Source organism: Neophocaena asiaeorientalis, unplaced genomic scaffold (assembly GCF_003031525.2).
Source record: "Neophocaena asiaeorientalis asiaeorientalis breed wild unplaced genomic scaffold, Neophocaena_asiaeorientalis_V1.1 scaffold398, whole genome shotgun sequence".
NCBI lineage: Eukaryota > Metazoa > Chordata > Mammalia > Artiodactyla > Phocoenidae > Neophocaena > Neophocaena asiaeorientalis.
Genome location: NW_020173416.1, coordinates 2,606,544 through 2,632,371, shown reverse-complemented (window position 1 = coordinate 2,632,371; position 25,828 = coordinate 2,606,544). Strand labels below are relative to the sequence as shown.

General features: G+C 35.8%; 1 protein-coding gene and 1 pseudogene across 2 annotated transcripts in view; one reads left to right on the top strand and one right to left on the bottom strand.

The window, feature by feature from the left end:
• Positions 1–25,828, top strand: part of GPHN (gephyrin) — a 601,186-nt gene that overhangs the window by 551,387 nt on the left and 23,971 nt on the right. For both annotated transcript variants that reach the window (XM_024747262.1, XM_024747261.1), the window contains one exon: positions 20,449–20,536. In XM_024747262.1, coding sequence (XP_024603030.1) covers positions 20,449–20,536 — 88 coding nt within the window. The remainder of the gene's footprint in view (positions 1–20,448; positions 20,537–25,828) is intronic.
• LOC112401178 (protein canopy homolog 1 pseudogene) lies at positions 4,180–4,458 on the bottom strand (annotated as a pseudogene).

The window sequence follows — 25,828 nt, the reverse complement described above, 5'->3', positions numbered from 1 at the left end:
AGTGATGTTGAGCATCTTTTCATGTGCATCTTGGCCATCAGTATGTCTTCTTTGGAGAAATGTCTATTTAGGTCTTCTGCACTGGGCATATATCCAGAGAAAATCATAATTTGAAAAGATACATGCACCACAATGTTCATTGCAGCACTATTTACAATAACCAAGACATGGAAGCAACCTAAATGTCCTTCGACAGAGGAGTGGATAAAGAAGATGTGGTACATATATACAATGGAATATTACTCAGCCATAAAAAGAACAAAATAATGCCATTTGCAGCAACATGGATGGACCTAGAGATTGTCATACTGAGTGAAATAAGTCAGACAGAGAAAGAAAAATATCATATATGATATCACTTATATATGGAATCTAAAAGAATGGTACACGTGAACTTATTTACAAAACAGAAATAGAGTCACAGATACAGAAAACAAACTTATGGTTACAAGGTGGGAAACATGGGGGAGGAATAAATTGGGAGATTGGGATTGACATATACACACTACTATATATAAAGTAGATAACTAATATGGACCTACTATATAGCACAGGGAACTCTACTCAATACTCTCTAATGACCTATATGGGAAAAGAATCTAAAAAACAGTGGATATATGTATATGTATAACTGATTCACTTTACTGTACACCTGAAACTAACACAACCTTGTAAATCAACTATACTCCAATAAAAATCTTTTAAAAATCATCTGACCACATTATGAAATGATTACCACAATGAATTTAGTGAACATCCATCATCTCGTATAGATATAAAAGAAAAGAAAAAAACATTTTTTCCTTGTGATGAGAAGTCTTAGGATTTACTCTCTTAACAACTTCCATGTATAATACACAGCAGTGTTAGTTATATTAATCATGGTGTATATTACATCCCTAGTATTTATTTATCTTGTAACTGGAAGTTGGTACCTTTCTACCACCTTCATCCAATTCCCCCTCGCCTCACCACCTGCCTCTGGTAATCAAAAGTCCAATCTCTTTTTCTATGGGTTTGTTTGTTTGTTTGTTAAGTGTAATTGACCTACAACACTATGTTAGTTCCTGGTATACAACATAGTGACCCAATATTTCTATACATTACAAGATGACCACCATAATAAGATTAGTTACCATCTGTTACCATACAAAGATATATTATTATTGACTGTATTCCCACACTGTACATTTTATCCCTTTGACTCATTTATTTTATGTTTGTACCTCTTAATTGCCCTCACCTATTACAGTCATCTCCCCCATCCCCTCCCCTCTAGCAACCACCTGTTTTTTCTCTGTATCTACGACTCTGTTTCTGTTTTGGTTTTTTTTGTTTGTTTTTTTATATTTTAAAATATTTAGATAATGCTATTACATATATTAATAAATATCAACCAAGCAGAGAAATAGGTATAAAAAATATAACCAGTTATTGACTTTTTTTTTTAGGGCTTGCTTTAGTAAATCAAGTATTGATCTCTCCCTTTTGGGACTTTGCTCTATTCCACTCTCCACTCCTCAGTGAAATGGATTCATTGGTCTTGGCTTATTCTTAGCAAATCGTAATCCACATAACAAAATATAAGCTGTTCATCTCAGCCAATTTGGTCTTTTCTTTATGAGAAGAGGCTCACAGAAGTCTTCCATGGAGACCCAAAGAAACCATCTCCTAAAAGTACGATTTGAAATCATCCACCTGAAACATGTCTTCTCTCCACATTATTTTAATAAGCATTATAAACCTCTCCCCACCTTTTCTCCGAGATTTTCTTCTGACCCAGAATTAGGTGCTTTTCATGGACTCTAAGAAACTTTTCTGTCACACCCTAGGTGTTGTTTTGTTTCTTTTTCTTCTTTTTTTCTTTTTCTGGCTTTTTGCTTTTGCTTTGTTTTTGGTCAATAAAAGTCATTAAAATGCAGGAATGTGTTTGGAGGCATGGCAAAGCCAGCAGTTAGCTACTCTCTCATTATTGTTCATTAGCAAAAGCAGCGCAGCCTCACCACACCCAGAGGGAAACTTAAGAGTCATCGCAGCCATAAGAAATGCAGTGGCTCACTCAAATGTAGTGTTAATCAGTAACTACAAACATTTACATGTGTTTAACAAGTTTGATCTGGAAATTAAAAAATTATCTAAGTCATGAGATATTGAAAATCTTGCAAGAGACAAGATTATTTTTACTGGGAAGTAAGAAAAAACTGAAAAGCCCTATTTAGCAAAACCTTAAGATATTCCCCATCAGAGGCAAGATATTTGGTTCTCTCCAGTCAAAGCAGAAGCCTCAATATCCATGAGAAACAGCCGTCAGTGTCAGTGGAGGGAAGGCATACCTCCCCAAGGTCCTTTAGGTGGGAAACAAAAGCCCAAAATCTCTTAAATTCTACGATTAGCATTAGTACTGTCTAGATGTGAGAATGTGTCAGATTTACCATTGAAGGTATGGAAGGACCGCAGCCAACACTTCTTCAATCACAAATGTTATGGTTTTCGAGGGAACTTCGTGCCAGTGTCTCTACATGTTCCCGTGAAGAAACAGTTTAGTGCATTTACCAAGGAAGCCTAAGTTAGGAAAATGTTTATGACTCATTTTTTGAAATGCTAAATTAAACTTAAATAGTTAAGTTTACTAAAGTTATAGGGCCTATGTTTTAAGTCACAATTTTACTACCTTACTGAAAAATGATGCTAATTTTTCTTTAATCCTATTTCCATTTTTTGTCATTTGCATGCAGTGCAGCCTCATTGGGTTATAATATGTAGGCTCTATACTACTTAGCCAGCTACAGACATATCAAAAAATCACAAACCTTCTCAGTTTTCCCAAATAAATGGAATTAACTTTAAAAATGTAACTTTTAATAAGAGTTGAGGTGGGTAAAGGAGAAGAATGGAAACGTCTTTCTCTTCATTTTGGCAAATTTTTATAAATGTGAGAATTATTTCCTCCTGACGAGTCAGTTGAGTGGCTTAAGTAATGTGCTTTCTAGGCCATCAGGTAACATATGGCAAATAGTTTTTGTTTTGGGGACTTTGCTCTATTCTACTCTCCACTCCTCAGTGAAGTGGATTCATTGGTCTTGGCTTATTCTTAGCAAATAGAAATCCACATGACAAAGTATAAGCATCCTACCTAGTAAATTCTCAGAGACAACAATGAGAACTTCTTTAAAACAAGTGTAAAATAGGTCCTGACCTTTTAAATGATTAAAGTTATATTCCAATGAATGTAAACTTAACAGAGACAATGAAATCTCCAAGAGTTAGATTATTACTACACTCTGTTATTAACGTGGTCAAAAGGCTATTTTCCATAAGTTCCCACCTCTCCTTCCATCTCCACACCTACAAAAACATCCATAGAAAGAATGATAGGTTGGTTAGTAGTAAAATCTACACGCTAAATGTTAGGTGAAAGTCTTTAAGAAACAAAGGCACGACAGGAGAGTTTGCAGCGAAACAAAACATGGCCATTGGTATCATCCTTTAAGACTACATGATAATAAATACATGAATAATAAATCAATTTTCTAAATCATTTGAATTCAGGATGTATGCATCAGAAAGGCCAATATAGTTACTGTTCCCTGTAAAAGTGCTCACTGCTTTTTATGCATTTAATTAAATTTTAGAAATTAAAAAGTTTTTAAACTTAAGGTTTCTAGAAATTTAAATTTCATTCCTGATATAAGTGAGTTCGCTTCTTTCAGTGATAGCCATGCAACCCAGAAAAATTAACCTGGAATTTGCAGCAATATGTTTTCTTAATTTCATGACTAATCAAGTATTTATGAAATCAAATCAAGTTTTTATCAAACAGAGCACTATACTTGTATATGTGCATGAAATATACGGTACACGTTATTAAATCCTTATTTCATTTATGAAATGTCTTCACTTTTTTCCTATTACTGAGTTAAATGCTTTCCTGCCAAGCCTGTTTGTATCAAAATCTACAAAGGTAATTCGTTTCATGCACTCCTCAGCTTCACCTATAGAAAGAATTGGGGCTCGTCATGATGCCAAACGAGATTTTCAATAAAATATCAAACATGAGACAATGCACTATGAACAAGAGACATAAAGTTTCTTCTCGTGAAGAAACATGAAGACAGAAATGCAGACATTGACCTTGGGGGCTGTGACTTGTCTCTCCTCTAGCTAGCAGCACCATCATTCCTAGAGTTCACTGTGATTAGTAGAAGTTTCACACAGACCTGATTTCTCGCTGCACAGCTTGTCAGCGAGGTAGTGTGCCTCCTGGGCCATAAGTGAGAACATTTCATCTTCGTACTCTTCCATTATAGTTTCACACGCGAATTTCAAATGTCTGTAAGCATCAGAATAAAAATAGAATTTTTAAAATTCTTTGTATATTTTGTCTCCTTTCCTTGGAGCAAATCTCTTGAAATTCTTCTCCTTAGTCACGGGGTCTTCTTCATGCTTGTAGTCCTTCATTCGCTCACACACTTTATCCAAGAGGTCTGTGAGGAATGCCTCTGACTGGGCTAAGGGAATCGAATCACACCTCTCGCAGGTGCAGCTGCGCTGCCTTTGGAACAGCTGGTGCCCGTCTCCGCGTGCCCCTCTCCCTCCGGAATCCAGCGAGGATTCAGAGGACCCTTTGGCCCACGCCTCTGTTTCTGTTTTGATATGTATGTTCATTTGTCTTGTTTTTTAGATTCCACATGTAAGTGAATCATAGAGTATTTGTCTTTCTCTGTCTGACTTAATTTCACTTAGCATAATACCCTCTAGGTCTATCCATGTTGTCACAAATGGCAAGATTCCATTCATTTTTATGGCTGAGTAGTATTCCATATACAGTATATACACACACCATCTCTTCTTTATCCATTCATCTATCAATGGACACTTAACTGCTTACGTATCTTCACTATTGTGAATAATGCTACAGTGAACGTAGCGGCACATATATCTTTTCAAATTAGTGATTTTGTTTTCTTTGGAAAACTACCCAGAAGTAGAATTGCTGGATCATATGGTAGTTCTATTTTTAATTTTTTAAGAACCTCCATAGTGGCCACACCAATTTACATCCCACCAACCCTGCACAAGCGTGCCCTTTTCTCCATATCCTTGCCAACACTTGTTATTTGTTGTCTTTTTTATAATAGCCATTCTGACAGGTATGAGTTGATATCTCGTTATGGTTTTGATTTGCAATTCTGTGATGATTAATTATGCTGAGCATCTTGTCATGTGCCTGCTGGCCATCTAAATATCTTATTTGGGAAAATATCTATTCAGGTCTTCTGCCCATCTTTTTTTTCAATTAATTTTTATTGGAGTATAGTTGCTTTATAATATTGTGTTCATTTCTACTGTACAGCAAAATGAATCAGTTGTACATATACATATATCCCCTCTCTTTTTGGATTTCCTTCCCTTTTAGGTCACCACAATGCATTGAGTTCCCTGTGCTATACAGTGTATTGTCGTTAAGTTACCTATTTTATACATGGTATCAATACTGTATATATGTGAATCCCAGTCTCCCAATTCTGCCCATTTTAAAATCAGGTTGTTTGTTTTTTTGATATTGAGTTGTATGAGCTATTTATATATGCTGTATATTAACCCTGTATTGGTCATATCATTTGCAAATATTTTCTCCCATTCAATAGTCTGCCTTTTCATTCTGTTGATAGTTTCCTTCTCTGTGCAAAAGGTTTTTAATTTGTTAATTTGTCCCATTTGTTAATTTTTGCTTTTTTTTCCTTTACCTGGGGAAACATATCCAAAAGAAATATTGCTACAACCAATGTAAAACAGCATACCGCCCATGTTTTCTTCTAGGAGTTTTATGGTTTCTGGTCTTACACTTAGGTCTTTAATCCATCTTTAGTTTATTTTTGTATATGGTGTAAGAAATTAGGCAAGTTTGAGTCTTCTGCAAGTAACTGTCAAGTTTTCCCAACAACATTCATTGAAGAGACTGTCTTTTCTCCATTGTGTATTCTTGCCTCCGTCGTATATTAATTGACCATAAGTCTGGGTTTATTTCTGGGCTCTCTATCCTGTTTCATTGATCTATGGGTCTGTTTTTGTGCCAGTGCCATACTGTTTTGATTGTTGTGGCTTTGTAGTGTAATTTGCAATCAGGGAGCTTGATACCTCCAACTTTGTTCTTCTTCTCAAGATTGTTTTGGCTATTCAAAGTCTTTTGTGTTTCCATACAAAATTTTAAATTATTTATTCTAGTTCTGTGAAAAAATGCCATTGGTATTTTGATAGGGATTACATGAAACCTGTAGATTGCCTTGGGTAGTATGGTAATTTTAACAATATTAATTCTTCCAATTCATGGACACAGTCAGTGTATCTTTCTACTTGTGTCATCTTTAATTTCTTTCATCGATGTTTTATAGTTTTCCAAGTACTGGTCTTTTACCTCCTTAGGTAGTTTTATTCCTAGGTATTTTTTTTCTTTTTGACACAATTGTAAATGAGATTATTTTCCTGATTTCTCTTTCTGATAGTTTGTTGTTAGTGTATAGAAACACAACAGATTTATGTATATTAATTTTGTATCCTGCAACTTTACTGAATTCATTTATTAGTTCTAACAGTTTTTTTGCTGGTGTCTTTAGGATTTTCTATATATAGTATCATGTCATCAGCAAACAGTGACAATTTTACTTTTTCCTTTCCAATTTGGATCCCTTTTATTTCTTTCTCTTGTCTGATTGCTGTGGCTAGGACTTTCAATGCTATGTTGAATAAAAGTGGGTATCCTTGTCCTGTTCCTGATCTTAGAGGAAATGCTTTCAGCTTTTCACCATTGAGTATGATGTTGGCTGTAGGTTTGTAATTTTTTAAGAACCTCCATAGTGGCCACACCAATTTACATCCCACCAACCCTGCACAAGCGTGCCCTTTTCTCCATATCCTTGCCAACACTTGTTATTTGTTGTCTTTTTTATAATAGCCATTCTGACAGGTATGAGTTGATATCTCGTTATGGTTTTGATTTGCAATTCTGTGATGATTAATTATGCTGAGCATCTTGTCATGTGCCTGCTGGCCATCTAAATATCTTATTTGGGAAAATATCTATTCAGGTCTTCTGCCCATCTTTTTTTTCAATTAATTTTTATTGGAGTATAGTTGCTTTATAATATTGTGTTCATTTCTACTGTACAGCAAAATGAATCAGTTGTACATATACATATATCCCCTCTCTTTTTGGATTTCCTTCCCTTTTAGGTCACCACAATGCATTGAGTTCCCTGTGCTATACAGTGTATTGTCGTTAAGTTACCTATTTTATACATGGTATCAATACTGTATATATGTGAATCCCAGTCTCCCAATTCTGCCCATTTTAAAATCAGGTTGTTTGTTTTTTTGATATTGAGTTGTATGAGCTATTTATATATGCTGTATATTAACCCTGTATTGGTCATATCATTTGCAAATATTTTCTCCCATTCAATAGTCTGCCTTTTCATTCTGTTGATAGTTTCCTTCTCTGTGCAAAAGGTTTTTAATTTGTTAATTTGTCCCATTTGTTAATTTTTGCTTTTTTTTCCTTTACCTGGGGAAACATATCCAAAAGAAATATTGCTACAACCAATGTAAAACAGCATACCGCCCATGTTTTCTTCTAGGAGTTTTATGGTTTCTGGTCTTACACTTAGGTCTTTAATCCATCTTTAGTTTATTTTTGTATATGGTGTAAGAAATTAGGCAAGTTTGAGTCTTCTGCAAGTAACTGTCAAGTTTTCCCAACAACATTCATTGAAGAGACTGTCTTTTCTCCATTGTGTATTCTTGCCTCCGTCGTATATTAATTGACCATAAGTCTGGGTTTATTTCTGGGCTCTCTATCCTGTTTCATTGATCTATGGGTCTGTTTTTGTGCCAGTGCCATACTGTTTTGATTGTTGTGGCTTTGTAGTGTAATTTGCAATCAGGGAGCTTGATACCTCCAACTTTGTTCTTCTTCTCAAGATTGTTTTGGCTATTCAAAGTCTTTTGTGTTTCCATACAAAATTTTAAATTATTTATTCTAGTTCTGTGAAAAAATGCCATTGGTATTTTGATAGGGATTACATGAAACCTGTAGATTGCCTTGGGTAGTATGGTAATTTTAACAATATTAATTCTTCCAATTCATGGACACAGTCAGTGTATCTTTCTACTTGTGTCATCTTTAATTTCTTTCATCGATGTTTTATAGTTTTCCAAGTACTGGTCTTTTACCTCCTTAGGTAGTTTTATTCCTAGGTATTTTTTTTCTTTTTGACACAATTGTAAATGAGATTATTTTCCTGATTTCTCTTTCTGATAGTTTGTTGTTAGTGTATAGAAACACAACAGATTTATGTATATTAATTTTGTATCCTGCAACTTTACTGAATTCATTTATTAGTTCTAACAGTTTTTTTGCTGGTGTCTTTAGGATTTTCTATATATAGTATCATGTCATCAGCAAACAGTGACAATTTTACTTTTTCCTTTCCAATTTGGATCCCTTTTATTTCTTTCTCTTGTCTGATTGCTGTGGCTAGGACTTTCAATGCTATGTTGAATAAAAGTGGGTATCCTTGTCCTGTTCCTGATCTTAGAGGAAATGCTTTCAGCTTTTCACCATTGAGTATGATGTTGGCTGTAGGTTTGTCATATATGATCTTTATTATGTTGAGGTATGTAACCTCTGTAACCACTTTATTGAGAGTTTTTATTATACATGGATGTTGAATTTTGTCAAAAGCTTTTTCTACATCTATTGAGATGATCATATGATTTTTATTCTTCAGTTTGTTAATGTGGTGTATCACATTAATTAATTTGTGGATATTGGACCATCATTGCCTCCCTGGAATAAATCTTACTTGATCATGATATATGACCCTTTTAACATATTGTTGAATTCTGTTTGCTAATATTTCATTGAGGATTTCTGCATCTATGTTCATCAGTGATTTTGGCCTATAATTTTCTTTTTTGTGTGATATCTTTGTTTTGATATCAGGTGATGCTGACCTCGTATATGAGTTCAGAAGCATTCCTTCCATCTCAGTTTTTTTGGAGTAATGTGAGAAGTGTAGGCATTAATGGTTCTTTAAAAATTTGATAAAATTCACCTGTGAAGCCATCTGTTAACGGACTTTTGTTTGGTGGGAATTTTTTAAATTACTGAATCAATTTCATTACTGGTAATTGGTCTGTTCATATTTTCTAATTCTTCCTGAGTCAGTCTTAGGAGATTGTACGTTTGTAGGAATTTATCCATTTCTCCAAGGTTGTCCATTTTATTGACATATAATTGTTTGTAATAATCATTTATGAACTATTGTATTTCTATGGTATCAGTTGTAACTTCTTTTTCATTTATGATTTTATTTATTTGTGTCCTCCCTCTTTTTTTCCTGATGAGTCTGGCTAAAGGTGTACCAATTTTGTTTATCTTTTCAAGGAACCAGCTGTTAGTTTCATTGATCTTTTCTATTGCTTTTTTAGTCTCTATTTCATTTATTTCTCCTCTGATCTTTATATTTCTTTCCTTCTATTAACATTGGGTTTTGTTTGTTCTTTTTCTAGTTTCCCTTTAGGTGTAGGTTAGGTTGTTTATTTTAGATTTTTCTTGTTTCCTGAGATAGGCTTATATCACTATAAACTACCCTCTTTGAAATGCTTTTACTCTGTCCCATAGTTTTTGGTTGTTGTGCTTCCATTTTCATTTTTGTTTAGGTACTTTTTTACTTCCTCTTTGGTTTCTTCAGTGATTCATTGGTTATTTAGTAGCATATTATTTGGCCTCCACGTTTGGGGTTTTTTTTGCAGTTTTTTTCCTTATAGTTAATTTCTAATCTCATAGTGTTGTGGTCAGAAAAGATGTTTGATATGATTTCAGTGTTCTTAAATTTAATGAGCCTTGTTTTGTGACCTAGTATGTGTTCTATCCTAGAGAATGTTCCACATGCACTTGAAAAGTATGTGTATTCTGCTGCTTTGGATGAAATGGTCTGTATGTATCAACTAAGTTCATCAGGTCTAATGTGTCATTTAAGGCCAATGTTTCCTTATTAATTTTCTGTCTGGGTGATCTGTCCATTGATGTGAGTGGGGTGTTGAAGTCCCTTACTGTTATTGTGTTACTATCAATTTCTTTCTTTATGTTTGTTAATATTTGTTTTATGTATTTAGGTTCTCCTATGTTGGGTACATATATATTTTACATTGTTATATCTTCTTGTTGGATTGATCTCTTTATCATTATGTAATGTCCTTCTTTGTCTCTTGTAACATTCTCCATTTTAAAGTCCATTTTGTCTTGCATTAGTATTGCTACTTCAACTTTCTTTTCTATTTGCAAGGAGTATCTTTTTCCATCCCCTCCCTTTTGGTCTATGTGTGTCTTTAGATCTGAAGTCAGTCTCTTGCAGGCAGCATATATATGGTTTTTTTTTTTAATTTATTCAACCACTCTCTATCTTTTGAATCGGGCATTTAATCCATTTACATTTAAAGTTATTATTGATAGGTGTGTACTGATTGCCATTTTGTTACTTGTTTTTGTAGGTCTTTTTTGTTCCTCTCTTCCTCTTTTGCTCTTTTCCCTTGTGATTTGATAACTATCTTTATTGTTATGTTTGGATTCCTTTCTCTTTTTGTATATATATCTTTTATAGATTTTTGGTTTGTACTTATCATGAGGTTTGCATACACATATACATGATTATTTTAAGTTGATGCTTTCTTAAGTCCAAATGCATTCTAACAACCCTGCATTTTTACTTTCCCCTACATGTTTAATATTTTTGACATCATATTTTATATCTTTTTGTTTGCATACCCTTAACTACTTACTGTGAATATAGATGATTTTACTACTTTTTTCATTTAAGCTTCCTACTAGCTTTATGAGTGGTTGGTTTACTACATTTACTGTATATTTGCCTTTGCCAATGAGATTTTCTGCTAGTCTTCAGGTCATTCTCATCGATAGTTTCTCTGTAAATTGTTGTGATTTTGGTGTGCCCATGGCAGGAGGTGAGCTCAGGGTCTTCCTACTCTGCCATCTTGGCCCTATTCCAGATAGAAATTTTAAAAAGCAGAGTCTGAACTGAAAGTGGACCCCCAATACCCACTGAAATCTGAGTAGATATAATAGTCAAAAGATATCATACCCTTTAGACATATTCCTCCTTCACAGAAACTGATTAGTATGCAAAGTCTTGAGAAAGCCACATTCATTTTGATAGATTTATTTTGAGATATACTTCTTTCTCTTTTATCTACCTTTCTATTAACTTTAAGCTTTTTTGACATCTAATTAAGTTACAACTCTAGGAAGAGTTGTTATTATTATTGGTGACCATCTTCCAAGATGAAGGTGAATGTCACAGCTTGGGGGAGGAAAAATGCTTCTATTTTTTTCACTCAAGTCAAATAGTCAAATGTTCCTGGTGTCCAAAAAGTGAGAGGGAGACACGTGTGATCTACAAGCTGAGTATTATATTGCAATGCCTGCATCAGTTTCTCCATTTCTGGTTCAGTCTATATACGTGAAGAGAAAATAGTCATTGTGTTAATTATATAAATTTTGGTATTTCCATACAATACAATATCTTAGAATTGAAAGGAATTTCTGATGTTAGCTTCTCCAATATTTTACTCAGTGGAGGTGTTAGAGAAAATTTCTAACAGCTGGCCATCAGGTTTCTGTTTGATGCTTTTAGTGAGAAAGATATTATTTGCCTCATGAGGAGAACATTTATTGTTGGATGGCTGTTATGGCAAGGATGTTTTTCTATTACCCTGAGCCAAAGTCTTTATCCCTGTTTCTCTTATCCATTAGTTCTAATTCTGCCTGGAGCAACACCAAATAAATTGACTCCCTCTTCTACATGACATCCACTCAAAGAAAGTACTATTTATGATTACATAAATGTTAGTAGTATCTTCTCTTCCACCCACAGATAATATTATTTGCCCATAATATCATTATAGTTGTAAATATTGTACATTATTTATTCCCAAAGCTACTGTGGAGAGATTAATTTGAGGCCAGTGTTCATTCATTTATTGAGTGCCTACAATGTGCAGGGATTTGGTAGGTCAGTCAAGAAGCCTAGATAAAATGAGAACATGACTTGTGAGACAGTTATATATTATTGTATCAGTTTTATAAATTTGCCTTTTATCACAATTAGTTTCCTCTCTTTATCCTTTTTAGTTCTTTTGACTTTAAATTCCACTTTGACATTAAAATGCCATTCCTGCTTTCTTGAATATTTATATTAGCCTGGTGTCTTTTGGGCATACCTTTTATTTTTATTCTTTCATCTCTTTTAAGTGTATCCCTTATAAATAACATCCAAATGGGAATTGAGCTTTAAAAAACTCAATCTTGCATCTGCCTTACTGTAACCCTGATCCTAGCTTGACGTTCATTTTGCTTTACCATGAAGTTTGCTATATATTATTCTCTTGATATTTTTTCCTTCCATCTTACTTTATTTTTACTATTAATAGAACTTTGTTATTTCTTCTTTGTCCTTTTCCCTATTATTGGTTTGATCCAGGTGCTATTTTTTCCCTTTCACTCATTATTTTGGAAGGTGTGCTGTACTCTACCATTGCCCTCATGCTTTCTTTCTAATTTCTGATACTAATAATCAAATATTCATTTCTCCACTATTATATTTTTAAAAGGTGCTCACTATATCCCTCCTACAAGGCCTTCCTATTTCCTCCATGCACATCCTACACCAATGAGACTTTGAGAACACTTTTACTTCTCCCATCTCCTCCCACTCCCTCAACTTTTAGGCATTGCTGAGATAATGCTTTTAAATCTAGACTATTACTAAGTTTTCTCTTGCAGTATGTCTCTATAACTTCTGGGAAATCCATGTTTAGTACATATATTATAATCCCCCAGTTTATTTGATTGTTATTCATTTAGATTTAGTTATATAGTTTATAAATATGTGTGTGTTTTACTAGTGTTTTCTCTACTCTTCATCTTCCCCTATCTTGAGGTCTCTGATCTGGTTAATATTTTTCATTTAGAGTCATTTTTCCAGAACATTACTTGTTGATTTATTATCTAAATTTTTACATTTTCACAAATATTATTCTTCTGTCCTGACAGGTGAGTGGTGTCTGACTGGATATAGGATTTGGGGGTTGCAAGCCTTTTTTCTCAGAGTATGTTGATATTAATCTACTGTTTTATAGTTTTTAGTATTGTAGGTAAGAAGTCCAAAACCAGTATTCTTTTTTTCTTTGTTAGTAAATTTAATCTTTCTGTCTGACAGCTTGTAAGATATTCTCTTTATCCTTGAAATTATAAAATTTAACCAGGACATTTTTAGGTGTATAATTTTTTGTCAGTCTTACCTGGAATTTAGTAAATCTTTTCAATCTCCAAGCCAAGTCATTACAAATAAATGAAATTTTCCTCTATTTTCCCCTTCTATCAGTTCCTTTTTTCCCGTATGGGATTCCTATTAATAATATGTCAGTGTCTTGCTGTGTCTTCCAAATTTCTTATCATCTCCTGCATGATTTGTGTCATTTTATATTTTTGTACATCTCTTTGAGACATTTCTACTACTTGGTTTTCCATGCCACTAATTGAGTTTCAACAGAGACTATATTCACCTTCATCTACTAAATTTTAAATTTTGAAAATTATATTTTTTGTTCCAGAACATCCTTTTAAGGTTGTAAATGAATCTCCATTAGTGCTTTAATTGTGTGTTGTTTTTGTTGTTGTTAAAATTATCTATTTCCCCCAACATGTTGATTTCACTAAGAGCCATCCTAACTATCGTTCTTATTCTTCCACCCTCCAGTTGCTGGCAGCTTAAATTGCTGGTATTTTCCTTTACCTACTGAGAGTTGTATTCACCCTCAGCCCTCAAGAAGCTGCTAGGGTGCCATAGACCTGACAGGAATGTAGTTATAGTGGAAAAGAGGATCAAAGTGGTAAAAGTCATGGAAGTCACAACTCCTGAATTGGCAAAGCAGCAATAGCAAGCTGCCAGTCTTCTATTGAAGCCTCTGTGCTTCCTGGACATTTAGTTATGAAGGTTTGGGCTTTCCCAGTTGTTAGGGATAGGGCAGTCATAGTATTTTTTAAGTAGACTTCTGGGTCAACTTAAAAATAATACCTTTGTGCTTAAACTGCATCCCAATCAGCTTCTAGTGCTTTAAATCAGTGAATGTTAGACATGGAAAGGACCTAGTCAAAATGTTCTCATTTTACAGATAAGGATAATGAGACCCCAAGAAATGATGTTCATTTTTCAAAGTCATCTCAGCGGTAGAGACAAAACTGGATTCTAGGCCCTGACACACTCAGGCTTCAGTTGACAGTTCTGTTTTCTGTCACCGAGTACTTAAATTTCTAGCATTTAGCACTAAATCAATACTCTTATAGAATGTTTTCATATAATATTGTACTCTCAGAGAACCATGGGTAGGTACTTATTTCAAGTGAAAATGGATGAAAGTGTTAGTAAATCAAGATTAATGCTAGTATTAGATTTATCTTTAAAGAAATGGTTAATCACCTTTCAAATCTAATTAAAACTGCAGTTTTTAATGAAGAAAGAATTAAATGGTATCACAATATCCCTTTAAGATCTGCTGTTCTTTGAGAAAAGGGAAGCTACTGGTATATACCTAGAAAACTTACTAATCTGCTTAATTGAACATCCCTTCGAGTGGCAATGGTGAGAAGATATTTCAAATGTAAAAAATACAAGTTATTGGTTTTTGATCGTCATATTTGGCATACACAAATAATATTTACATACTTAGATAAAAATGATAAATAACTTTTCTGACAATGTATATAACAAAGTGTCTTTCACAGTGTGAATACTACTGTAGTTTAAAAGAATAGTAGAGTGAACATAGGTGACCTTGAACCTGTCACTACCTCTGTGAATTTCATTGACCTCTCTTGCCCTGCCTACATCATAGAGTTGTAAAATTAACACATAAGTGTGACAGTGTATTGTTCTTTTAAAACAAGAGAATTATTGTCATTAATTTTATTTCTTAAATATCAACTGATCTTATATATAGGAAGTAATGTCATATATAAGACATATAAGGTCATATTATGTTTTCATTTTACTCTCCTATCGTTGCGAAAATTAATATGCTATGCTCTCTAATTAACAAAACTGAGAAAATCATGATTTTTATCCTACTATAATGTCCATGATTATAATCCTTGCTACCTATTTTTTATCATTATTCAGAGTAATCTCTTAGTCTTAGAAGCAAACTCAGTTTTTAGTTCTTAAAAGTGAAATGGTTGGGGGGATGGCATATGAAATAAATATGGGAAAATATTAGCATTTGTCAAATCTGAGAGATGGATACATGGGTGTTATACTGTTATCTTATGTGAGAAATATTTCATCATTTAAAATATGAATCACAAAAAAAGAGAGGAAATTTATGACTTGTGAGCAAGCCCTAAGTTATGTTTAATCAAAATCTTATTTAGTTTTCATCTGAATATAGGATTCAGAACTATGTTTGTTTCATTCCGCAGAACTAACATGTTCACAGATGCATTTTTCTTGTCATCCCAGACAGATCTTCTCCTGCTGCCTTAGCATCCTCTGTTTTATGCTTTTGCATAATGGTCCATTCTCATGAGAGTTTTCCTTGTATGACATATCATATGCCTGAAAAAACTAGACAGTCACTCTGCTTAGGCACTCGACAAGGAAACAGAGGTTCTAGTCCTAGCTCTGCCACTTACTGCTCCGCCTAGCCTTTAATATGCTACTTTGCCTCTCTGAATATCACTTTCCTTTTCTGTAAAATAGGCATAATCACACTGTTCAATCTACCTCAGAGATTTATTGTGAAATAATAAATGGAGTTATATCATGCAGTATAAGTGAAGTTACAAATCCTCTGACAGTTGCCATACATTGGTCCCTGTCCCTGTAAGCTATGATCTCTTACTAGGTCCCACACACCAGAAGTATGCAACTGAAAGTAGAGTTAAAGAGATGGGCAGAGGGAGATAGAGAAGGGCAAGCCCCAAAGAGTGCTCTCAGCTCTGCTACTGAACACAATGACCCCCAAAGACCTTTCCAGTTTTAAGATTTGGTGATTTTGTGGATCCATCAGCCACAGAGAAGAAAGCAGCATTGAGTGTATTCTTTGAAACATAATAAATTATAGTAAGGACTTGCTTGATATAAAATTCCTTTTAGTTTATTTCTGCAAGTTAGAAAATATCATGTGAAGAGTTGATGACTCTGCAGTTTTACAAAATAGGAAAAAGTCTTTCCCAGATAATATGAAAACAAGGAATAAGGGGGAAAAAAATCACTGAAAAGTATGTTTATTTGCAGCCATCAGCTAGCCTGTCCCAGGAACTTTACCCACCTACAAAGATGTTGATGTGTATGTCACTGCTGCTTTGTTTCCAGTGACTTTGCCATAATCCTGTAGAGTTGACAAGCTATAAATTAAATATTGTAAGATTGGTAGAATTAGCAAATGTCTCTTATACTAACACAAAATTATATGTTGTGTTGATAATAGTCATTGTCCCTTCACCTGAATCACATCCCACATCACCCTGTGTTTGTGATGTTTTTCCCATTTACTCCATAGCCAACAATTTGGCTCAGCTTAATGATTCAGCAAGGCAAGGGGACCAGAGTGCTGGGCATGCAGTGGTCAGGAATCCATCACATACATATCTTATAGTATTTCAGTACAAAAGAGTAATTTGTTATCTTTTTCCCTAAAGCTAAATGAAAAAGATTGATGAAAAATCTGTTCAAAATACATAGTTCAAAAATACACCCATTTTTTAATATAATTCTTCCAAGATGTTTGCCCAACCAAATTAGCTTCAAAATTCATGTCAGGGATTTTTTTTTAAGTTTTTTTTTTTTTTTTAATGTTTTACACATAGATCCGACCTTCATTGAACACCTGGGAATCTTTTTGGCTGCGTAAGCAATTAACTAGATGATTTCAAAGGATCTCTGTGTTATAGATTGAACCTCATGTGAGCCATTTTTCAAACTTTTATTGTTGTCTCCTTGGGAACTTGCTCACCAAAGCCAAACAACCTCTGGTACACTCATGGACAGGCCAGTGCTTGAGGAGCAGAAGAATTTTATCTAGAGTCAGTAAGAGAACCTAATAGTAAATGGAACTATTCAGGCTGGAACCAGGCCTAGCTTATTTATTGAGCCCTTTGGGCTTTTCACATACAGTTCTGTGAATGTATTTGAGGTCCAATCTATGATTTTCTTCTGTGTTAGTCATAGATATTCTCCTAAATAAAAACAGTCAAATATGCTAAAGTTGAACTCTGCCAGGTTGTTAGGTTTGTATGATAACTTTTGTCAGTACCACAGTAATGACAACGACAACCAACCTTTCTTATAAACTCAGTTTGTACCAGGTACTATCCCACAAACATATATATTATGTTACTTAGCCCACATAACAACCCTATACTATCCCTACTTTACAGATGGAAAACTAAGGCAAAGAAAGGTTTAGCAACTTGTCCAAGGTTCTACATCTAGCAGGTAGTAGCACCAGGATCTAAACTCAGGCAGTCTGACTCCAGAGTTCACACTCTTAATCTCTGTAATGTGCCACCTCCCAACTTTGTCTCCTGAAGAGCCTCTCCGGTAGATCTCAAGTTCCTCTCCTTACCTCTGTCACCCCGGATAAAATTTGTGCTAGTTACAAATCTCCTCCTCCTCCTCCTTTTCCTCTCTTCCTCCTCCTCCTTCATCTCCTCTCCCTCCTCCTCATCCTCCCATGAAATAGTGCATCAAGGGAAAAGGATATGAACAAACTTCACTACCATGAGAGATTTGGGAGAACATATGCTATGCCATTGAGACATCATTTGATTTCAAGTTAACAAAAACCTGCTGATTCTAGTTTAAGCAAAGGGGGGGATTTATGGGAAGATTTATGGGAAGAGTTGTCTCCTGGAGCACAAGACCAAGAATATGCCTCAGGAAGGACTAAAAACAAGAACTAGAGCATCAGAAGCCAGGATTGTTCCCTTTTTAAATGTACATGTTAAATGTCTATGGAGGGCTTCCCTGGTGGCGCAGTGGTTGAGAGTCCGCCTGCCGATGCAGGGGACACGGGTTTGTGCCCCGGTCCAGGAAGATCCCACATGCCACAGAGCGGCTGGGCCTGTGAGCCATGGCCGCTGAGCCTGCGCGTCTGGAGCCTGCGCTCCGCTATGGGAGAGGCCACAGCAGTGAGAGTCCTGCGTACTGCAAAAAAAAAAAAAATGTCTGTGGAGGAGAAAGGGAAATACCTCCCTTCTACACAGGGTAAAAAGTTCTTAGAAAACAAGGGTTTAGGCTGAACAAATATTCCTCAAAAGGCACCTTTTCTGTACTCCATCATTTGAAGGTAAATGCAAGTGCAGTGCACATTGCCCAGTAGCTTTGTATGCATTTAAAATTGTGACTAAACAGTCCCTTTCAGCTATTGCCTGATTTCCTATCTCTCCAGAAACCCTGATGGTTGGCATTTTGTTTTTTTCTCACTTGATTAATCTCAGGTTAGGCCTTTGCAACCCTTCTAACATCAATAGGATAAGCCTGTTGATTTCACGCCATCCTTCCTCCCAGGCCTTCCATCTGTACAATCAGAGCAGGCCTGGTGCACTTGTCTTTTCAGTTGACTGTGAGGAATCTCACTAATTTCAATCCCTAACATTCACCCTGTCCCTTTATCCTCTCAAAATATCTCATACTGTCTCTGCCTTCCTTGTTCTTTTTTTCTCTACCCTTTTCCCAATAAACACCTACTGGCTCTTTATATTTTTAGGGACCCCCCCACCCTTTTCCCATTAGATGAAGTTCAAATTCTTGACCTTGAGAGCCCTCCAAAATCATGCCCTACACTACCTATCCCAGCCGTTCCAAGTCAGATCCCTCACCCAAGCAGTTCATTTTCCCCATTCATCGAGAACACCACAGGCTCCATCACAGTCCGATCCTCTTGCTTACAAGGCCCTTTCCCATTCCTTCCCACCTGTAAAAATTCAGCCCATTTCTCAAGGCCTAACTAAATTAAGTCATATTCCCTCTAAAGAGTCCTAAGTCTCCAACACCTAGGGCGATCGACTGTCCTGGTGTGCCTGAAATTTCCTAGGAAGTGTACCTTTCAGCGCTACATCTGAGATACTCCTAGGAAGTGTAACTTTCAGCGCTACATCTGAGATACTCCTAGGAAGTGTAACTTTCAGCGCTACATCTGAGATACTCCTAGGCAGTGTACCTTTCAGCGCTACATCTGAGATACTCCTAGGAAGTGTACCTTTCAGCGCTACATCTGAGATACTCCTAGGAAGTGTAACTTTCAGCGCTACATCTGAGATACTCCTAGGCAGTGTACCTTTCAGCGCTACATCTGAGATACTCCTAGGCAGTGTACCTTTCAGCGCTACATCTGAGATACTCCTAGGCAGTGTAACTTTCAGCGCTACATCTGAGATACTCCTAGGCAGTGTACCTTTCAGCGCTACATCTGAGATACTCCTAGGAAGTGTACCTTTCAGCGCTACATCTGAGATACTCCTAGGAAGTGTAACTTTCAGCGCTACATCTGAGATACTCCTAGGAAATGTAACTTTCAGCGCTACATCTGAGATACTCCTAGGCAGTGTAACTTTCAGCGCTACATCTGAGATACTCCTAGGCAGTGTAACTTTCAGCGCTACATCTGAGATACTCCTAGGCAGTGTAACTTTCAGCGCTACATCTGAGATACTCCTAGGCAGTGTAACTTTCAGCGCTACATCTGAGATACTCCTAGGCAGTGTAACTTTCAGCGCTACATCTGAGATACTCCTAGGCAGTGTAACTTTCAGCGCTACATCTGAGATACTCCTAGGAAATGTAACTTTCAGCGCTACATCTGAGATACTCCTAGGAAATGTAACTTTCAGCGCTACATCTGAGATACTCCTAGGCAGTGTACCTTTCAGCGCTACATCTGAGATACTCCTAGGAAATGTAACTTTCAGCGCTACATCTGAGATACTCCTAGGCAGTGTACCTTTCAGCGCTACATCTGAGATACTCCTAGGCAGTGTAACTTTCAGCACTACATCTGAGATACTCCTAGGCAAACTGGGATGGTTAGGCAGCCTATCCACACCTCACTGTCTCCCCTCATTATACTGCCTTGTTGAGTAAAAAGCCTGTGAAAGTACCAGTAACTACTATTTCCACACTTACAAGTTTCTTTCTCCACAATGAGTTATGCTTTTACTGTGCAGAGACCTTTTTGATTCCCACTTCATACAGACTTTTGTGCTGAACTCATGTTAATGCCTACTCGTTGAATAGGTGGTCTAGTTTTTAGTTGGCACTATATTTTAAACCTTTTCCTTGTGTGTTAATTTATTTGTCTTTATTTTTTTTCCAGCCCAGATGACTTACTCAATGCCTTGAATGAGGGTATCAGTCGTGCTGATGTCATCATCACATCAGGGGGTGTGTCCATGGGGGAAAAGGTATGAAAAAATGAGGTTCATGAAGTATGCAGTTGATTAACAGTGGTGTGGTAGTCATCTGGTATCCATAACCAGACTCCCACAAAGCTGAAAATCCACAGGGCTTCAGAAATTTCTGGGCATTCTAAAAGGTATGCAGTGCAGATAAGTCAGAGAGCTTACCATCTCAAATTAAATCCAGGAGTGAAGGTGTTAAAATGTAGATAGGTATTCTCTTCATAGCAGACAGATTGCTGGGTCAGTCTTCCCTCAAAGTCTCCTAGAGGTCTTGAGCCCTGGGTAGAGCAGATTGCTGCAGTCCTCTCCCAAGATCACAAAGGCTAGGCTGAGGTCTGCATTGTAGCAAAGCTATAAGAAATACTTTGCAACATGTCTGTTATCATTACCATCAAACTGCCCGATGTGCTCTGAGCATCATGAGGGCAAACCCTGAAGTTAAGAGTACTTAAATTTTAAATTTCTTATTTCCAGGGAGTATTTCGTATAAAACTTATCTTGGTTGCTAATGAACTTAATTATGAGACAGTACCTATTTGGCAGAGCAGAAGTTTGCTTTTCCAGTACTTCTGAAGAGGCAACAAGCTTATAGCTTACATAGGCTTGGCAATTGTGGCTCAATTATGGTAAGAACAGAACACTTCTGGACCTTAACCTTCTTTATTAGTGCTAACAAAGATGTCATTTATCCCAGGGATTTGCTCACAGGTCAACAGCCAATATAGTAAAGCATATTGGTTTTCTTTTTTTACTCTCTGTGTGGTAAGATACTTACACTAAACCTTTAATTTACTAGGAAGGAGATTTTTAGGAACTGGGCATCCCAGAGTATTCCATAGGAGCTAATAATTGTCCTTCCTAACTCCTTGAGGGGGAATCATATGAAAGAAGAACCAGGAAGAAAGAGAGAAAGCATCAATGCAGCAAACTCCTGCCAGCCTGCAAATTCTAGTCCCCAAAAGAATTCCAGTGTACCTCAGTAGCAGAAAGAAAGAAAAGTGTAAGAGAGAGAACATCTGCTTCAGCCCAAGGGCAGAGCCTGAAAACCAGTCACTGAAAAGACAGGGAAGTTAGTCAAGGAAAGATCCAGAAGCATTATGTAGCATACATGAATTTTAAGTGCAGAAACTCAGGTACACAAGAAATTTATTTATGTGATTCAACTTAAATTCTACTGTGAGTACCTATGCTACAGAACTGGCAGGAAATTTTGTTTAAGCCACTATAGGACTAATTGCCTCCAAAAATTATGCCAAAGAACTGGGAGGGGCTTAAGAGGCAACAGAGCATCAAGGAGACACATCTGGTCACCAGTCTTCGCTGGACACATCTAGAGTGTCCTTGTCATGCCATTAGATCTCAGATCTTTGTTCTTTTGGGCCATGCTAATAGCACTGGGATTATGGGGAGACTGGGAGTCTTAGGGCAGAGGAAAGGGGCCCCTGCTGCTTGTGGGACCCACAGACCTCTATCCTCTTCTCAGCCAAGGAGAAATGACTCTTCCATAGTTGCTTCCCTCAAAATCTCTCCCCACCCCCACCTCCTCCTGTTTCACATAGCCTTTGCAAAGAGTTTTCATTTTTATAAAACACCAAAAGTTTCAAGTAAACAGTATTTGCTTTCTGCCCTAAAAACTAAAGGATTGTGTGCATTACTATAAATTTTCCACCACTTACTGAATTGTAAAATAGCTCAAAGACAATGAAACGTGTAGATAATCGATAAGGATACGCTAGACTGGACATCAAATAATTGTTTCTTCCTATTTCAAGGTCTCTTAATTTTTCCTAACAGTGTCTCCCCCACCCCATATGATCAAAATAATCACAAAGATCATTACTGATCACAGAAAAGGACTGGTCTCATAGGTTTGCCCTGATTATTTAGCAACAAAAGTATTAATTAACCATATAGGTCTCCTTGAGTTTGTTTTACACATCTACAGCCATATAGCAATAGAATATTAAAATTAATGAACAATATTCCAAACAAATAAATAATGTGTTACAATATTTTTTATTTCCCTTAACATTTCATTTAGTCCCATGGTTTTCTTGTTCTGCTAGATCTTGGGTTAGCAGTCTGCTTTCTTGAAACCATCTGTTTTCATTCTAAAGAGTCCTGGGATTCCTGACTCAGTCCACTGGTACTGTACAAAAGTTATCTAAGCTATATCACCTCAGCAGCCTGTACCCTAGAGACTATTCTTTGAAGCATCAATAGTTCAAAATACCTGTGATTGTCCTTTTCCCTAGTGCTCTGAGTCTGTCTTTGTTGCAGACACAAACTATTTACTGTAACTTATATAGCAGAGCCTTCAGGCCAGCATCAAAGTAAAACAGAGGCTTTCCTTAGCTAGTAGATATTTAATAGCTGTGCTTAATTTATTACTGTAACCAATAATATTAGAAGATAAGTAAGATTCTCTATTGGTATACAGTAGGTAACTATTTCATAAAAGTTTTGGTGAGTGTTTCCCCTGAGGGTGAAAACATATTATGAACAGCAAGGGCATTGTCAAATCTCCAGATACTTCCCATAAAGCATACAATTTCTGAAACATTATATTAATGACATTTTACCTGCATAAACCTAACCTAGAGCACAGTGAGCCTTTCTTCTCAGATGTAACAGTAACTCCCTTCCTCTGAAACTCCTGTAACGGTAACATATCAAACAAACCTAACTATTTCTAATTTCTCTTTTTATAAGATGAAAGAACAAATCTTCGTGACTTTCTAGGGGCCCTCTAGGAAGTTTCAAACATAGTCTTAGGCGTTGAAGATATTCTGAAAAAAAATTTTTTCCCTAAATTTAGATCTGATCTTTAGAAGGCAAAAAAGAGTTGTCAAAAAAAAAAAAAAAATTGGGCACCTGATTAAGATAGGTACCTAAGAAATATACTTGGTTACCTAATTTTTCAAAGCAACAATAAAATATTGGAAAACAAGCATAGAAGGTAACATCATAAATAATATTGGCTTATTCATGAATTATGAACCTTTGTTCTATACTTTTTCATTTCCTTAAATAATCAAAGACAAAATAAACAAAAAGGCATATTACACAAAAAGAATAACCTTACATATCATAGGGAAAGCATTAATCAGTAAAGCAAAGAAGTAAGCTCATCAAAACTGAGTGAACTTACTAAAATTTTAATATATTTCTCAGCTTCATTTCAAACACAGGTAATTAAACCAAGGCAAATCAAAGTCATTTTCAGAGTTTTGTCCTTTATTATGCTTTTTTTATATGTTGGAACAAACTGACACTTTACTTTAGAACTAAGAGTGGTCTCCAGACCAAAGAGGGTCCTGGAGACTCTTTAAGTGGGTCTGCAAGGTTAAATCTATTCTCATAATAAAACTAAGACTTTATTTGACTTTTTTATTTTCCTTCTCTCATGACTGTATAGTGAGTTTTTCCAGTGACTGTATGATCTATAATATCTCATCAGACTGAATACAGAAGCAAATAAGAGAATCCACCTGACTTCTATTAAGCTGAGCATTAAAGAGATTTTTTAAATTATAGAACAATGTATAAACAATAAGTTACTTATGTTAACATGAAATAGCTTCATCACTGCTGTTTACAAATGAACCAACAAATAAATATTCTTAACTTCTTAGTTTTAATTTCTAATACAGTAAATATCGATAGACATAACCCACATAACAAAAGCTCTAGGGATCCTTAATGGATTTTAATTTAAGAGCATGTAAAGGGTCCTGAGACCAAGTACTTTGAGTATTGGACTTTTTTTTAAATATTTTTTTTTCCTGAAAAGTGAAAGAATATGCATAGTTTACTTGTCTGTCATGATTACTTCTAACATAATTGCAACCACCCATATTTATTATAATGTTTAAGAAAATCACTAATTTCTATTTCACAGAAAAAATTAGGGGGCATCAGTCATTGACAAATCATATGTAAGCATTTTAGCAGACTAGCAAAGTTCATAAACACAGAATACAACTTTGTACAGCCACACACATCCCCTTTGTACCTTCTTAATGTAGCAAAAATGAAAACATACTCATTAACACGACCCAAAGATATATCTATCCTCTCTATGGCATATTAAAATAAGAAGCAAAGTATAATGTATTAACTAAAAGTCATGCTTAGTAAGCAGTGATCAAGTATCCTATTGTACTTAGAAATCAAGGTATCTCATGATTATTCATTAATTAATCAATTTAATAACTGTTCAAGATTTTAAATTACTTAAAAATCTTGAAAATTATTTTCAAGCTGACATTCTACAAACATAATTACTATTGAAATTAAAAGTTTGTCAGAATAATGATTCTATTTCATTGAACAAATTTTAGATTTTTCACAGTCTTAAGTATTATATAAGAATAGCGTTAGACTCTTTGATGAGTAACCTATATAATTTTAGGAAAAAGCAAACCCAAGCAAAATAAAATGTATTTTCCTACTTAACACTGATAAGAGAAAGAACATGGCTGGGTTTGCTTATTAACCAAAATAATTAAGCTAGTCTCATTTGCCAGAGATTTACCTTAACTATGTGAACTTTATTCTTAAAATTATAAGAAGAATTTTTTTTAGTGCAGCATATTTAAAATAGTATAAGATAAATTTTCTTATTATCTGGGAACTTTAGGAATATTCTATTTATGTAAGTACTTATCTCTCTAAATGAATCAGAATAGAGTATCTTTAATTTAAGAGACATTAGAAGTGTTTCAGTGTGTTCATTTTTCTCCCCGTTGGCAAAGCAAACTTTATTGTGGGCCTAAGATCAGGGCTCTTCTCTTCATGTCCTGCTAAACCAGAGAGTTGGGGATGAGAGGCTCTTGTGTTTCCCCTGCAACACCTCCATCACATTCAAATTCAAATGGAGAGAGCCAGGGTAGTAGGGGACACCCTGAATCTGCAGCATACTCCGAGGAAGGCCCACTGTGCATGGTGGTCTCACAGGCATATAATTTATGAATACCCTCCAGAAATAGGAAAACATTTCACACTCACAAAACAAGATAAATGCCTTCCTGGATCACAGACACATAGACACACAACCACATAAAGAATATACAGCTTCAGGGACTTCCCTCGTGGTCCAGTGGTTAAGAATCCGCCTTCCAATGCAGGGGACGTGGGTTTGATCCCTGGTCGGGGAACTAAGATCCCATATGCTGCAGGGCAACTAAGCCTGTGCGCCGCAACTAGAGAGCCTGTGTGCCACAACAAGAGAGCCCACATGCTGCAAGCACTGAGCCCGCATGCTCTAGAGCCTGCATGCCACAACTAGAGAGA